General features: G+C 42.9%; 1 protein-coding gene across 3 annotated transcripts in view; it reads left to right on the forward strand.

Annotated features, from left to right (window-relative positions):
* The window catches only part of celf4 (CUGBP, Elav-like family member 4), a gene marked incomplete at both ends in the record, with an annotated part of 71,065 nt that overhangs the window by 45,214 nt on the left and 8,495 nt on the right, over window positions 1-17,356 (forward strand). Inside the window, 2 exons of one of the 3 annotated variants that reach the window (XM_079156693.1) lie at window positions 11,908-11,956; window positions 17,175-17,303. In XM_079156693.1, the coding sequence (XP_079012819.1) occupies window positions 11,908-11,956; window positions 17,175-17,303 (178 nt within the window). Of the gene's footprint in view, window positions 1-11,907; window positions 11,957-17,120; window positions 17,304-17,356 lie in introns of all 3 variants that reach the window. The other 2 variants (XM_079156692.1, XM_079156691.1) reach the window with 2 other exon arrangements.

The raw sequence follows: 17,356 nt of genomic DNA on the forward strand, positions 1-17,356 counted from the left end.
AAGGGAGGCACAAATACAAAAAATCTAAACATCTCACTTCCTTCTGCATTTCTATATACTGTATGTAGATTTAATCGAATTTAAAGCAATATTGAATTTACACTGTTGCATCATTATGGTAAAATAGATCCCTGAGGTGGATCACCTACTCTGGTGTACCTTGGGTGCATTTACACATGCACTTTCATGTGGTTAAGCTCAGTTTGGAGAAAATCCAAGTTCATTTGAGTCATTTAGTATACCAGATGTAAAGGGGGTCTGTTTCACAAGATGAGATGAATATGAAAAACTGCTGTGTTTTGGCACCATTCCTGCAAAATACATCAAAGCATATACTTAAATTAATACCAAGGGAGCATGGCATGTGAGCAGAAGCTCCTCTGCATCAAAAACAAAAACACTCTGCCATGCAGTGCGGAATAGTTAAATTAACTCAGTGATGAGGAACCATGTCGAATACGGACATTTTAAAGTAAGACTTTGTCATATTGAGAGATTAAAAAAATGAAATAATGAACAGTAATGAAATACCCTCTGCTCTTTTCAGCACACTACAAAGTGTTGCTGCTACAGCCTTACTTGGTATCACATGACCAGTGGCTACTGTTAAAAAAATGGTACATTGTCTTGCATTAAATCCTTCTTCTCAAATGTGTACCTATATGCTGCATTCAAAGACCACCACCTTTACTGCATAAATAGGACAATAAACACGACCAAATTAAACCAGACCTTAGCAAAACACGACAAACACAACAAATATAAAATCCTGACAATGTTCTCCTGCCATGTTCTTCCCCCACTTCTTCATTCGGATCTTCTCCCCTCCTCTTCTGGTCCCAGTCTCTCTCTGTTCAAACGGAAAGGCAGCAGAGATACTTTATAGGTTCAATTTGAAGGAACTTTTCCTCCATTAATAATGAAATCGTATTCCCCTCTCCTCCCCTCTTTCTCACCTCCCCCAGGAACGAACCTGGTGCTGCTCGGTTGCTGCTACTTAAAACACTCTCTCTCTCTCACACACTTAGTTTCTCAACTCTCTTCCTCTTATCCTCAGCCAAACCCTCAGTTTTGCACGAGGTAAGAAACAGAGGGGGCTGACAAATGAAACCGATGTGTATATGAAGAAAGCAAAACGGTAAAAGACAAAGAGAGATATTGAAACCGCAAGAGAAAACGTATTTTTCAGTGCTACACATTCATTTTCATGGTCACCAATTCAAGCCCTCTTCCTTTTTAGTCTTCTCTTGGCTCTTGCATGTGGAAAAGCTGATTGAACAAGCTTTTGGCATTATTACAGGACACTGAACAGCAGAAGCCCTCAGGGTGAATCTCAGAATGAATGAGAGCAATAAAAGACAAAGACGAGAGATAGATTGACATTTTGGCCGTGGCGTTCTGGAACGCTTGACAAAGACAAAAAAATTCTTCCTTTCTGCCCTGAGTGTGTTTTCTTGTTTCACATTGTGTTGTGCGCATTCTTCCTGTGTGTGTGTGTGTGAGCGTATGCAGGCTGGTACAGTACATGCAAACATCAGCGGCTCGCATGTGCAAATGTGTATACTGCGTGTGTATACTCGATCACGTGCATGTGCATATTTTTGACTCTTAAGTGTGTGGGAGTGAGAGAACATTCACATCGCCCACCTGGGCTCTAGCTGGGAGCCAGAGCTGTCTTACTGAAAAACTCCCTGTTGTTTCTTTGGCGGAGCCTAACAGGCAGATTTGACTGTATCCCTTCCTTCTTACTCCTCCTCCTCCACTCTTACTCCTCTCTCCTCCCTCGATCTGCTCTGTTTCCGACACTCATCGCGTTCTCTCTCCCTGCCTTCTCTATATTTTATCAGCCAGGGAGTGTGGAATTAGTGATTATTTGATGGAAATATGCAGGCAAGGGAAGGGGAGGGTGTGTGCGTGTGTGTGTGTGTGTGTGTGTGTGTGTGTGTGGAGGGGAGAAGAGTTATCTATCAGTCTAGATCTTCTACCCTCCTGTCATTTCAGTGCAGAGCAGAGAGTTCGGAGAGAGCAGAGTATTGAGGTTATGTATTGCATAGAAGCCCTCGTAGGCTTTTAGTTGGACAGTACAGACTTGTGATGCTTCCCTCTCCCTCACTCTTTGTTTCTATTTGCACCGCTCTCGTCTTTTTCACTCTCCCCTTCCGTCCCTCTCGTCTTTTTCCCTCCACTCAGACAACGTCCACGCTAAGGCCATGTTCAGAGCGACATTAGCCCTGCATGACAAAATGTCCAGTCTTAACATTCACTTCAGAATTTACTTAGAAGAGCACCGCATTGAGACACCTGCAGGGTAGCCAGTGCAGAAAACACAGAGTCGTCCGGAGTAGTAGTTCAACCATGGTTCAACTTTTACAACAACGCAACGCAGCATCATCGGCATCCCACTCTGCATGACGACATTCTACTGTTCCTACTGTGAACCTCCAGAATACTGTATATCAAATCAAATAATTGTCAAACTTTCCAGAGTTGTGAAAAGCCTCCTCATAACATTTGATCTGTGATTTGAATAAGCCTAAAACCAGATTTCTTGGATTGTCTTCTGTCATCTCACCAGTGCCTGAAGCAGCACGTCCAAAACAAACTAACCCCCAATTGCGGTTCTGTTTTAAGTTTGAATGTGCAGTATGGCCGCTACATTTTTCTTTTTTTATGTTGTGCATCCAGACCAACATTTTCAGGTAGTAAAGATCTTCTCCCACACTGAATCACCTAATAGGAAAACTATTTTCTTCCTCCTATTTCGGTCAGCAATTAAAAAACACTGTCCAACATCTGGTAAGGAGTTCATAACGCCCCCGTAAAACCGCAAGATGTTGCAAAATGTCGAACTATTCCTTTAAATCTCTGTCCGGCCCAATCCTGCTTTCCATAATCACCTCTTCTTTATGTTAACAATGCCAAACTAACGGTTGAGTAGTCCTCCATTACATATTTTTCTGTGTCTGTTGTCAGACAGCTGAAGGAGCATAAAATAGTGATTTGATCGCAGCTTAAAAATTCTACTTGTTAACCAGGCAAACAGTATTCCCGATGCTGATATGGTCACTTAAATAAAATCACTATTTTATGTTTGCTGGGTTTGCTGGGTCATATAAATTATGCAGCTGACTAAGTATTAGTAGGCATATTTTCAATCTGTGGCTTTTCACTGACTCGGTTTTTCTCTTTTCTTTCTATATACATTTTGATTTTTGTGTTTCATCACTGTGCCTCTCCCTGCCTTTTTCCAATACATTGTGAGTGACAGCTCATTACAACACCATCTCCTCACCCCTTAACCTTATGAGACAGAAACAAGAGTGTGTGTGTGTGTGTGTGTGTGTGTGTGTGTGTGTGTGTGTGTGTGTGTGTGTGTGTGTGTGTGTGTGTGTGTGTGTGTGTGTGTGTGTGTGTGTGTGTGTAGGTGTGTGTGTGTGTGTGTGAGTGTGTGTGTGTGTGCGAGGGTGTGTGTGTGAGGGTGCGCGTGCAAGAAAGCGTGTGGGCGGACATGTGCACATTTCTGTGCGTATTTGAACACAAGAGTGGTTGCATTTCCTCGCTTCGCGCATTCATGGTGTGTTTGCCTGTGCTGCTATTTGTGTCTATATTTACATTTGCATATGCTGTAAGGTATCTTTCATATGCGCAGGCCTTTCAAGTCAGCTCTCACTCTCTTCTTCTCATACTCACACATTCACAAACACACACGCACACACACACTCACACAGTCCAGCGATATGCAGCTCATGAATACTCCCAATTATGGGAAACCAACTCATCGTCTCTATACCTCAGTGATGGCTGGAGAAGAGGACAACAGTTGTGCTGGGATGGAAGTGAAAGCAGGCTGCCCCGTTCAGAATAGGACAGCTTTTGAAGTTGTATTTTTTTTTATCCTCCTTTTTTTTTATTTTATTCATTAGATAAGTGAAAAGCAAAAACCCAGTGATGGCACGCCAGTACCAGCTGTGATTTATGTTCACCTCTGGAAAGAGAAAAGTAGAATTTATGGCTTTCTCGTCTGGCCTAATCTTCACTATATGCTGCAAAGCCCAGGCAATGCAGTAAGCTTAGAAGGGGGAGGGAGAGAGAGGCTGAAAATTGTCCTCTACACTTTCTCTAGTTAGCTTTCTCTTTTTCCTTTCTCTTCCTCTCACTTGCTAACCAACTCCATCACATTTTGTCCTTGTCATTTTTTTTTTTTTCATCCTTCTCCCGCAAGCTTACGCGCAAACAGGAGCAGCCGTACATACACGCACGGCGGTGCTTTGAACGCTTCTAATCACACGCATGCAGGTGCACTACGCACACAAACTGAGAGAGCTGCTCGGCCCCTCAGCGACACCTTCACTTCTCTCGCACCAATTTTCTCACACTTGTTCATTCTCCTCTTTCTTTCTCTCGCTGCCTCGCTCCGCACCTCCGCCCTCAACCGCCTCCACGTATAGATCCTTTCTTTTTATAGTCAAAGCTATAGTCCCCATGGCAACACCAGAGCTGTTGATTGCCAAGGTGCTGTACGTCTAATTATGTAACTATCGCAAGGGGTTGTGTTGTTTGTGAGCATGTGTGTGTATTTGTTTCTCACCGCGGCGCTGTTCTCTATTAGCAGTGCCTCTCGTTGGGGTGGATCAAGCTGTGGTGATAATCGATCTTTGTTCAAGGCTCACAAAAGATTGTGTGCGATGTTGTCACGAACATACACAAAATGTAATATTTGACACGTTTGTATACATGTTTACGTCTGTGTGTGTGTGTGCATCTCATTTGCGCATGAGTGTGTGAGGGGATGTACAAGTGCGCGTCACAGGGAGATGTGAAGCTATAATAGGTTTTGACAGGGTAAAATCATTTGGGGGTGCAGATGATGTGCTTTTTCTATCCAGTTACGGTGTGACAACAGAATTCTCAACCGTCGATTCCTATTAAAGTGTTCGCAGGAAGCGTAAATCCTGTCTGCTCTCATTCCACATCGATTCTTATCCAGGTAGAGCACTGAAGGAGAATCTGGGGAAAATACAGTTGTTGGCACTAACTCACTGTGGAAAAAATAGTTTTTGCACTCATTTACTCTATTCCTCAACAAATTCGTACAGAAGAAGAGGATGATGAAGAGCAGGGGAGGGGGAAATAATAAGATGTGGAACAGGAATAGAAAGGAAAACAGAAAGAGGACCACATTTGCATTTTTAACCTCTCATTCAAAACGGCTCGAAAGCCGTCCCACTACTGCCAGTGTTCAGGCTGCCTGCCAGTGAAAGAAGGAGAAAACAGGAGGAGATAAAGAAGAGGTGGGCTGGTGTGAAATGGATCAAACAATGGATGTGAGAAAAGCATTGCTGTTCTCCCAACCAACTGCAGGCAAAAGAGAAAAGGAGTGGAGGAGGAGTGTGGGGGGGGGGGGGGGGGGGGTGTGATAACTTGCAGCTTTTAACATGTCTGTGTTTTGTAACTAGCTTTCTAACAACACCTCCTCAGAAAGTTGGAGAAAGTATTTTCAGAGCTAGCTAGCGTGCCAAAGAAAAGTAATCAGGAAGCAAAGGAGAATAAATTGAGATTATTTTGTCGCATATGCCGCTCCAAAGGTTAACAATGATCTTCCTCGCTCTCGGATCAATCAGATTTGGATGTGTGTGTGTGTGTGTGTGTGTGTGTGTGTGTGTGTGTGTGTGTGTGTGTGTGTGTGTGTGTGTGTGTGTGTGTGTGTGTGTGTGTGTGTGTGTGTGTGCGCGCGCCTATCTATCCTCCTCTGTTTTCATGTTCCGTGTAAAAGCCATGTTGATGAAGGAATCTGCGATAATCAGAGGGTTGAACGGGGAGGTTTGCCTCCTTTAGTGATCTCTGTGTGTTTCCCTTTCATCCGCCTTTGTGGAGCCGTTGTGATCTCGGTAGACACTACTGGGACCGCAGCACTACGAAGCGAGCAGCAGCATATAGAAACGGGCCGAGAAAGACGGTGATTGTATTGTTCATTCACACAGTTGCTCTAACAGGGATGTCAGAGTTGTTGAATTTCTTTAGGATGATGTTTTTGGGGGGGGTGAGATCATGTAACATGCAACTTCTGCCATTCAAATAGATCAGACCCTTTTAAAAGTGTCTTTAAACCTCCGCCATCAAACCCATTTCAGCAGTAAAATTTGAGTGCATTAAGTCCTTTTGCATGCATGTTATTGTTCATGTTACTGTAAGTTTTGGTGCAGCGCTTCATCATTTTGCAACATTGTGAACATAAGGAAATAGATAAATGAGAGTCAGTGTCTCATTTGCCATGATGCACACTGCAGCCACGTTGCTCTAGCCACCTCAATGCTGCGATGTAACAGCCAAAGAAAGCACAGACTGTGCCAATTTATAATTCATTTGGATGCTTTTTTTCCCCCCTTATATTTATTTCGCCCCATCCACTCAGTTCTGAGTGCAGCGTGCCGCTCAATCCCAGCCCAAACAACTGGGCCAAGCCATCCCGTTGTCAGAAAATACTCTCCTCATCCTTGATCTGGCGTGCTACAGATTGCCCACCTCTGTTTGTCTGTAAAGATGAGAAGGGATAAAGCAGAAGAGAATGCAACAAAGGGAAAGAGATTGGGATGTTTTGCTTTATAGTCCTCTTCACCCTCACACACAGACATTGATCTCTCCGCATGTTTCACAAAAGAGATACTTGGTGTTTGGCCATATGTCAGGATAAGGAACTACAGAGTCAGGGAAGAGGCAAAATACTGACTCAGACCTGTAGACATTAGTGGAGAATAAACCTTATGGGAATCCAAGTGGCATTTAACCATTCATCAACTTCCAAGCTCGTATCAACACTGCTATAGACTGACCCAAAACGTATTGTCAAACAGTATGATATTTTTTCGTACTACATTTTGAAGCTACTTAATTAATAGTTAAGTCAAATTTGAATGCATGAGTATTCCTGCGCTCAAGTATTGCTACCTTTACTTAGGTAAAAGATCTGCGTTCTTCTTCCTCCCCTGGTTACAGAAATATATTTTTAACTTCAGCTCATGTCCTATTCAGCATCACCGAATAGGACATGAGCTTGCGTGTCGTTAGCGTTGGGATACATTTAGAATAATTCCCAACCACGATATTATATACAACAACCGCTTCTCTAGCTCTGTCTGCTGAGTGACTTGTAGGCTGGAAAAAGAAGAAAAAAAAAACACTTCTTACCGAGATTAGCCTTTGCACTTGCGAAGAGGATCACAGAGTATGAGCTGAGGCAATGCCATTTGACTGACTGACCTGAATTCTGCTCCCGATGAACACGTCGTGTGCCATGGGAAAAATAACTTCCCTGCTCACACAAGCTGATTCCAGTTCCATTAGTCACATTACGGCGCTTCTCTGTGCAGTCCGCAGTGGTAATGGCGGTGGAAGGGTGTGAGCTGCCCTATTGCTACAGATGTTGTAAAATACTTCTGTGCCTCCAGAGGTTGCAAAAGTCAATAAACTGAAAGTTTACATGTACTGTGGAGTAGGAGCCTTGATGGAAATGCAGGGAGTATTCCATGGATGTGTAATGCTTCTGTGAATTATTGTAAAATCAATACTTTTAAAAATAGGTTGTCCTCTTTGAGATCACTGGTGAAATCTATAACATGCGTGCTAAATGTTTCTTCAGTTCTTCAGCTGATCTTGCCACTGAGGGGGGGGGGGTTTTTCCCTTGCGTACACAGGCTCGGTTTCCCAAAAGCATCTCAGGATTTTAGCCATATTTGTTCAGCTAATGTTTCCATTGGCATGTTTCCATCCCAAGATGAGTGTTGTGCATGCTGAGATACTTTGGAAAGCAGGTCGAGGTCGAGCGCCAGTGGTTCATTTGACAATACGAATACCGGAGTTTGGTTGCACTTATACCCTGTACCCTGGCAATGCTCCCGCAGAGAAACACCTGGAGCTGGTCCCTGTCAGATGCTTTCATACACAGTGCAATTAGGAACCAGTCAATATATGTATGAACAGAAAGCAAAAGAGAACCCAAACACCTTAATTCAATTGACGTTAAAGAACAAAAGGGCCTTTAGCTGCAGAATGTAAAATAGAGCTTCACAATAGTAGAAGAGGTATATTATGAAGGCAGCCTTCCTGGCTCCCTGGTGGAGTTTCATGGAGTGCTTTCTCACTGTGATAATGAAATGACCTGGCCTGCACTGCTCCACTCTCTCTCTCAAAAACACATCTGCTAGACGAGGGCGAAAATGAGAAAATCCTACCTCCTCTCCAGAGTTTCGTAAAGCATACTTTCAATATTCTTTTTCACAGACGATGATGGGAGTGCGAGTGACTGCGCGCTCTTGTGTCCCTGCGAGTGCTGTGAATTACTGCGGCCGCATGTGTTCGTTTGTGTGTGGTTTTGGTCGCTGTCTTGAGCAACTTGTAAAAAAATGTAATTGAAGCACATCTGACATAACAAGGTACTACACAGAAATTCAGTGGATATAAATCCAATAGAGTTGTCATCGTAACAGTGTTTTTGTAACTTAATTTCGGTGGTTTGAACGCAGTGGAATCAATACAAGGACTTCAATTTTACCCCATTTCAAGGTAGAATCCAATACTGCAAACTGTAGTCCCACGCTGTTTTCAGCTAATCTTGTGGGCCTCGCTAAACATTCAGGCCGTACTAGACTGATTCAGAAGAATGACTCACCAGTTTGGTACAGCACAGGCTGCATGCAGACCATGTATTCCCTCAGCTTCTAGTTAGCAGGGAATCTATGGCAGCACTGAGGCAGAGCGCTGTCATTGAGTTACATAATCAACAGAGGAGTGTAGCAAGGATATACGTGTGTGCCTGTGAGTGTGTGCGCCCGTGCATTTGTGTAGCCGCAGTTCTTTTTGAGCTGTCGATCATGTGGTACACGAAGGCCACTCTTAACGCGAGGCTACTGAGGTGGACTTTCAGCAACAATGGAGCTTAAGCCCGCGCGTGAGCACGTGTGTAGTGTTTTTAATGGGCATATGCGTGGATGAATAGGCCGTCGCATTCACAAGGCTGGGGAGAAAAGGCACGCTACATGCGAGGTATTAGGTGTGCATGCTGAGAGATGAGCCAATTTACAGAACATGTCGGCTCACAAAAAATACATTTACATATGTATTGTGTGTGTGTGTGTGTGTGTGTGTGTGTGTGTGTGTGTGTCATTATTTGTATCCTGTTGTTTCCATGCATGCTTGGATGCATAGGCCTATAGGTCTATTTGTTTGTGCATGAGCCAAGCGTGCATGTCTAGCCATGTAAGCCTACCCAGTTGTGCCTGTTTGTGTGTTTGTATGTATGCATTGTGTGTCTTTTTTATCATGCTGGCATTAGGCTAGAGAGAGCTTCATGCATTGTCTGTGTATAGTATTGCTTCTGCTGCTCAATGATGCCATCTGGCTTTGGCTAACACCACCACATACATCCTGGGGGAGCTATCCGTGCTAGTCAGCGTCTGGCTTTAACAACTGTTTTGGGATCGGTTGTCCAGTGGGCTGGTGCTAACTCACACTATTATGAGCAGGATGATAAAACTGACCTTGAAGCAGTTTATGGGCCCGGGATAATGGAAATCACTGATAGAGAGCCCATGAATCTCCACTCAGCTTTCAATGACAAAAGAAAACAATGGTTTAACCACTTAACATCGTTTAGATACTGTATCAAAAAATGTATGAGGGGACGTTCTGCAGCTCAACTATAGCGATGACAAATGAAGAGACTGACAGTTAAGATTGAATATTAAAACAATCAAGAATGGCAGTGAGGTAAAGTTTTAAAATAAAATAAACGTTATGATAGGGGAAAGTGCGAACATTATTAGGGGCGGGGGGGGTTAAAATAAGGGCGGGTTTAGCAATTTCTATTTTAGGCGGGAAATCATGGGAGGGTCTTTTATGTTTATCTTATTCCATATTTATATCTTATTTCAGCCTTACTTTTAAGATGTGTTACATACAAGAAATATTGACTTCAATAAGATGACTATCATGTGTGCCATGGATTATAAAGGTGTGTTTTGTCACATGCAGAGGACAGCATCGTCAACATTAATTATCTTGATTTTAGGGGGGAAATGGTGCTGATATTTTTCTTAGTCAAAGGAAAAGTCCAACAAAAATATGAATAACTCTGGGGAGGGTTTCGCTTTTTTTTTTACTTACATTTTTAAGTAAAACATAAAGTAAACGCAAGTAATTTTAGGTCCCTAAAATGCCAGTGCAGAGAGAATTTAGGACCAGGAAAATGAAACACAACCTCAGAGGGTCAGTGCTGTCATACCGTGCGGGTTAAGACTTGCATATAAAACCAGTGGAGGTGGAACACAATTAGGTCAGATTGAGGCCAGACCATTTGTATGGGTCACAGTAAAAGCACTCATATGTATGCAAGCTTATAGGTCCCATGGGAGCAGTGGGCTGACCTTGTCCCATACTCTGATCTATGTCCTCATCTCCCCCTATGTCCTCTTTTCCTCCTTCCTCCCCCCTCTTCGTTTTCCATCACCACATTTCTCTCTTGCAAACACCCCCACTTTTTTTGTGTGTGTGTGTTTTTACCATGTTCCATTAGTTTCTCTTCTTCCTCACCCTGTTTGGTATCACTCCTAAAACCCCCCTCTCTCCTATCCAGCACAGTTTTTTACTCACATCCTTCTGTCTCTCTTTCACTTTTTTTTTTACTCATTTTAACACCTTTTATTTTTCCTTCCCCAATTCCTTAATCCCCTCTCGTCCTTTTTCCATATCAACAGCCAGTCTGATAAATAATGCATCACAGCACATTAAAAACATTAGTAGGGTTCTCTTGGCTGTCAAAGAGAGGGAGGAGACGAGGGAGAGGAAGGAGCGGGTAACTCCATTTTAAATGAGTGATATGGAGAATGATGTGATTTAATATGAGCGGCAGAAAAGCGCTAGGAAAGGGTGAAGGTCCGAGCATTAATTGTGTTTGCGTTGTGACATTGTGTTCCCCGTGCTCAAAGGTTTCGCCTTTGGTGAATCATCTGAAAGCCCCGAGATTCATTAAGATGATGACTGTATCAGCAAACTCTGAAGAAAAGATTTAATGACATTTAGCAAAACACTGATGCTGCATCACACAGAACCTTGACCTTTCCCTCCTCCCCTTTCATCCTCAGCTTTCTCCTCTCCTTTCCGTTTTCTCTCCTCTCCTCCCCTCCCCTCCTTCCTTTCCTTCCATTCCTCCTGGCAGCGTGGCGATTGGCATTATTAAAAATTGATTGGCGGCGAGCGTTTAGCAGGGTGGTGAGGCGGAGGGGGAAGGTTTGACAGGCAGGAGTGAAATGAAAGGAGGGCCTCGGTGGACACACTGTGGAAAAGTCTCACTGGGGGACAGAAAGTGTGTGTGAAAAGAGAGGATAGTGCAAGAACATTTTGCAGTGACGCATACTATGTTTATTCTGTGTGTACTTGTTGATTTTTCTGTGTGTGTGTATGTAAACATCCACCCCATTATATCTGAATAGTCCACACACAGACCACTTCACGATAGCACACGAGCATCCAGAAGCACCCACGGAGAGGATACACAGTCACAGCAGCTCTGCTGACCCAGAGTTACCTCTCCACCATCCTCCCTCCATCCCTCTTTCTATCGTTCCCTTCATCCCTCTGCTTATCCTCCTTTCCAACCCTTCTCTCTCCTTTCATCTCACATCAAATAATATTTCCAACCCATATTCCCAACCAACTATTCCCCCAATGGCTATAAGTGCTACAGCTTTGGAGATTTTCAATACACTTTACCCGCAATTTGGCTGAGTGATTCGAAAAAACTTTTTTTGCAGGGAGAGGAGTAGAAGCAAGTGCTATAACATGATGCTTACTGGTTGTCTCTTGTCTTCTTCTTTTTTTCTGTCTCTCTTCTCTTTTGTCCTCTCTTTGTCACAGATGAACAGACCGATCCAGGTGAAGCCAGCAGACAGCGAGAGTCGAGGAGGTACTGTACGCCCTTCCTTTCTTCTTTTCCTCCCCCACTTTCCTTGCTACCTTCCTTCCCTTTGTTCTAGCCCTACAAAACATGCTGCCTGTGCGTATCAGCCTCACCATTATCTGTCCCATTAGACGATGCCCCGTACCTCGACGCAGGCTGACAGGCGCGGCCTAGCCGGACCCTCCAGTATTCAGAACACATTATGTAAACAGTGTTCCTCCCGGCTGGCGCTGCCCCAAGCTCCTTTCTTGGAGTTTCATCATATGCACTGATGCATGTATACATGCAACGCACACACGGAAACATGCGCGCCACGCCATTGCTTGAGGGGAAAACATGCCACTTCTTTTTGTCAAACACTTTTAATAACGCTGTCGTCAACAAAGCGAGTCCTATTTGACTTGTGTCACAAGTTCGTATCAGCCAAACGAACCGCAGATTCAACAGACAGATCTGTGTGAATGAAAGTGGATGTCTTGTCTGGTATTTTATGTGTGGCGTATCGTATTGACAGCTAAGACAGCATACAGCACATTTTCTGTGTCTAGACATGTAGTGACCTGCTGCTGACATCAATCAATGGACTGTACGAGAGAAGATTGATGCAGTTTGACCATTTTCGGCTGGAGTGTCTCAAACTTTTGCAGTTGTTGATAAAATTGGCACCAGAGCGATTCTTCAGTCACAGCAAAGAGGGAAAGAGGGAAAGAGGGAAAGAGTGGGGGGGAATAGGGGAAAATAGAGCATGCAAGGAGTTCAAGGTTGATGAGCAGAGAGAAACATAAGGACTGAGGAAGAGGTACGCCTGTAAAAGGGGAAAAAAAAAAAACTTTAAGGAGAAGAAGAGAGATAGTGCGACATCCTTTTCTATTTAGTTTGGTGGTGCTCTGAGTATGATTGATGGAGCGGGAGGGAACAGAGGCGAGCACGAAGCGTGAGGAAGCAAAGTGAGGGCAATGCAGGCCGTCCATACCTCTGTCTGTTATTTGAGTCTGTCTCTCCCTGTATGTACGTCCTCAGCCCATTTATATTCTCCACACTTTTTTTTTCCAAGATTATTTCTATGTCTATTTCTTTATTCTTCTCTATCCCTTGGATGTTTCTGTCAGACATGAATCCAAGGCTCCATCACACTGTCTAGGTGTTACATTTTAATTGCAGTGGAGGTAGAAGCACAACACCAATGTGAAAAATACGCCAATACAAGTAAAAGTCCTTTTAAAATCCCACTGATGCCAAAGTACAGAAGTATCAAAAGTGAAAGTAGTTGTTCTGCAGAAAAATGTCCCCTTACAGTAGTTAATAATGATGCATCCGTAACATATTACTGTTGTAGCTGGTGGAGTCTGGGCCCCCTCCCGTGGATCGCTAAATAAATTAGGGGGATTGTGAGATGATTAATGGGGTTGCAAAGAAGAAAAAGAAAAAGAACAAAAGTTCTGCTCCAAATATTATTCATATTATGGATTTTGGTGTAATCTTTGTGAAATAATTATGCTTATTATTGAAATTGTTTATCTATTTTGTTTATTTTTGCAGGGACAGCACACAATTAACAGTAATTGACCATCGACTAAGGCCACAACCCCCCACTGCTACTCCGTCAAGCTGTCAGAGAAACGTATGATAGCTTGACAGGTTTTTATGTAGAAACGTAACGTTTTAGGAACGCATGTCTCCTTCCAACCTCTCCAAGTATCACTATTGTACAACGTCTAACCATGACTAGCTCCAAATCCACAAAACCAGTCTGCCACTAGGCAGGTAGACAAAATGCAACCACAGAACAACAAAAACATAAAAGAGCTCAAAACATAAAGCCCATCAGTGTGAGATTAGAAATAGAATCAGTATGATAAATACAACAAACTCAAGGCAGTTATTGTTGCTGACTTTAACCAAAGCTTAAGGCTGACTCCCTAATGTGTGTGTACCATTTCCCCACTACTTTGACCGAGAAAGCAGATTGACCAACGGCTGTCTTTCTGAATTGAGGTGCCGAGTCACCCCCATTTAAAAGAAACCATCTGGGAAGTTCAGACGGAAAATCCTTCTTTGGTGAAACATCTGAAACACAAGGATCCCCAACTACACACTGTTTTTTTATAAAGGATCTCAAGTCAAAAAAACTGGCCTCCATTGTTCTAATCTCTATCAATCCATTGTATTTTAGAAGTTTATCATCCATGTTTTAATATAAAACCTTAATCTGAAAGTAACAAGTAACGGAAATATGTCAAACAATGTATGTAGTGGAGTGAAAAGTACAATATTTCCCTCTCTACCGGTAAAAAGCAGCATAAAATGGAAATACACAAGCAAAATATGAAAAGTCACTTTCCACCAGTGTCTAATTGATAATGTTAGGGAGGTAGGAATACTACTGTGAAAGTGTTCCTGATAATGTGATAAAGGAAAAGAATATTTCTGCTGTGCAGCAAAAATAAATAATTAGATTAAAGTAAAGGGGAATCAGGGAGTCATTGACACATTCTGTCTGCGTGTGTGTGTGTGTGATTGTGTGTGTGTGTGTGTGTGTGTGTGTGTCCTTTCCCAAAGAAAGATATTATGTTTATTGCTGTCTTCCTTGGGGAACTGTAGGCTTTATCCAACAATGAGGTGTGTATGGGTGAGAAGGTGGGGGGCCAAACATTTCAAGATCTGTGTATGCGTGTGTGTGTGTGTGTGTGTGTGTACGTATGTGTCCTCCCCCCTGATGTGCGCTCCGCTCTTGTAAACAGTCCCCCCCCCCCCCCCCCCCCCGTGCAAGGCCGGAGCGCAGATTAGTCTTGTTGACTCTTCAAGGACACCCTGTCACGCACAGGCATGGAACGGACCCTTAGCACGCACACACATACACACACAGATAACCATCCCTACACACATGTTAATTTACAGAGCACATTCAGAGGCAATTGCACTGAGGCTCATTAATTTCCCAACATATACATCCATTTCCACAAAGCTCAGATTCTGTGCAACGTAAAAAAACAGACGGCCTTGCCCACCGAAACATCTGCTACTGTCGTGCGCTAACACACTTTCACCGTCTGCCTCACAATTTCCCTCAAACACTAATCCAGTGACTCAACTCATGCTGTCAAGGTGAATAATAAACTGATCCTGGACCTCAGTCTGGCTTTATATTATTAAAAAACATACATACAGAGTTTGTATATGATTTCTCGTCCTGCAATTCCTTTCGACAGCATAAAAGTTTCTTGATAGAATTGGAAAAAAGAGAAATCTGGGTGAGGGAGGTTATGTGTTGGTTCTGAAAAGCCCATTTAAACATCAAGAAAGAAGAGGACAGCAGTTGCTATGTGCAAAATAATGGTTGCTATGGGTTCGTAAATGAGAAATAGACGTGATGTGTTAAATTGGTGCTGTGTGACTTGATAACAGCATGAACGAGTCCTAATGATTTCCTAATGTTTAGAAAGTGGGCATTTTATTTTGAAAGTGTTCATCAGTGCTTTCCAGTAGCCATGAAAAACATGTGCACAGCTTCCTGTGTAACAGCAGGTTACTCCCCAATGTGACGCCTCATGTATGTAATTGTCTTCTGGATTCAACATAACCCTTGACTTATGCATATTACTTGTTATTTCTGTTAGGTTACATTTATTTTTATCTCATTTGTTTCACAGTCAAACTTGCTGCCTCATTATTGTGCAGCAGGCTCCTGCGATGCATATTTAATAATAATAGCAACCGAATGTGTTGTCACGTGTAAACAGAGCCCCCTGGAAAAAAACTTAACTTAGACTGCCATTAACTTTTAATGATGTTCTGACCTGAGGACAGGCACACCAACGCGTCTGTCTGTCTAATACCTCACAGGTAGTACTTGATGTACTAAAACTGGCTGATTGGTCAGAAACGTCCGACCCATGGAACGTCACACAAGCTATTGTTAGTAGACATCACGTCATGTTCGACAAATACAACAGGGCAAAGTTACAAAGATGTGTGTAGGTGTTGTCTCTCTTCACGTAGGATGTAGACTGTGGGTATAAGTCTACAATTGGCCATCTATTGCCCCCCCCCCCCCCCACTCCACCCCCACCTGCTATCTGCGCTAAATACTTTGCAAGGGCACCAACGCGGCTTCATTTACTTCGCGCCGCCCAAGACGATTGTGATTGGTTTGAAGAAATACAAACAAGCCAGAGCGTTTTTTTTAATAATAACGTGTGGAGCCACTGACACAGAGATGTGGAGTTAGGTCTCTCTATGCGAGACTTCTCTTCACGTGATGTATTATGCTATACAGCTATGCAAACATAGAATAAAAGAGGTGCTTGAAACAACATGGAAGATTTGGGTAACCACAACATTCACTCACTGTGCTCTCGTGAAGAATGGATTACCATATTAGCAACTTATCTTACATTTTGAGCTACTCCACCACTGCGAGGCAAACAGGCTGGTAGCTCAGTCTGATTGTTAGTGAAATATGAGCCAGTAGCAATATTTTCTGTCACAAAGAGATAGGCACATGGTTATGGACACACATTTACTGCAGACACAAGTCGAGCAAGCACTACTAAATAAGATGCAATTGTGCACAAACGTTGAAATGCTGCACCACGCGCACCTGTAAGCAGAACTTCCACTACAAATTTGTAATTGAATCACGGGTGGATAACATCAGTAAATGGAAAACCAGGTCAACCAGGAAAGACATGCTTTAGCATTTAAAATACACATTGTACAACAGACAGTGTTCAGCAAGCACCATTGAATGAGTGAGGAGTGCTTAATCAGTGCTGCTGAAATGTGTCACTACAGTTAACAACTTTCAAATTCTACATGTTGTTATGTAATATAATTATTGGCATCTGTCACTGACTTGTTATGAACATTTTAATTGCTATTCTATTGTTATTGCACTGCTGATGTTTTCCAAATGGAGCTGAGCACCTACCTATGACCATGAACCTCTTGTTTAGAATAAGCATACTCATTAAGAGTTAGCGGTTAAGCAAATAGCTTCAAGCCAATAGCTTCATTTAAACCCAATTGAGATCGAAAGAAGTGCGAATAAATGGGTGGATAACATATGTTTCCTTGGAGAACATACACAATCTGTTATATCACAAAACCTTTTTTGTTTCTAGATGCAAGTACAGATGAGTAAAAAACTCTTCCATTTCACTGAACATAGGGACGAATATCAAAAGGCATCTCTGCTCCTCTGATCGTGACCTATTCCTTTTAGAAGACAGAAAGCTCTTTGTGGGCATGCTCAACAAGCAACAGTCAGAAGATGACGTGCGGCGCCTTTTTGAGTCCTTCGGCAGCATCGAGGAATGCACCATCCTCCGAGGTCCCGACGGAAACAGCAAAGGTGAGTTTATAGCCGTTTATAACTTTGAGCCAGCAGACTCTTTTCACACGCTA

Source organism: Pholis gunnellus (genome assembly GCF_910591455.1).
Source record: "Pholis gunnellus genome assembly, chromosome: 3".
Classification (NCBI taxonomy): domain Eukaryota; kingdom Metazoa; phylum Chordata; class Actinopteri; order Perciformes; family Pholidae; genus Pholis; species Pholis gunnellus.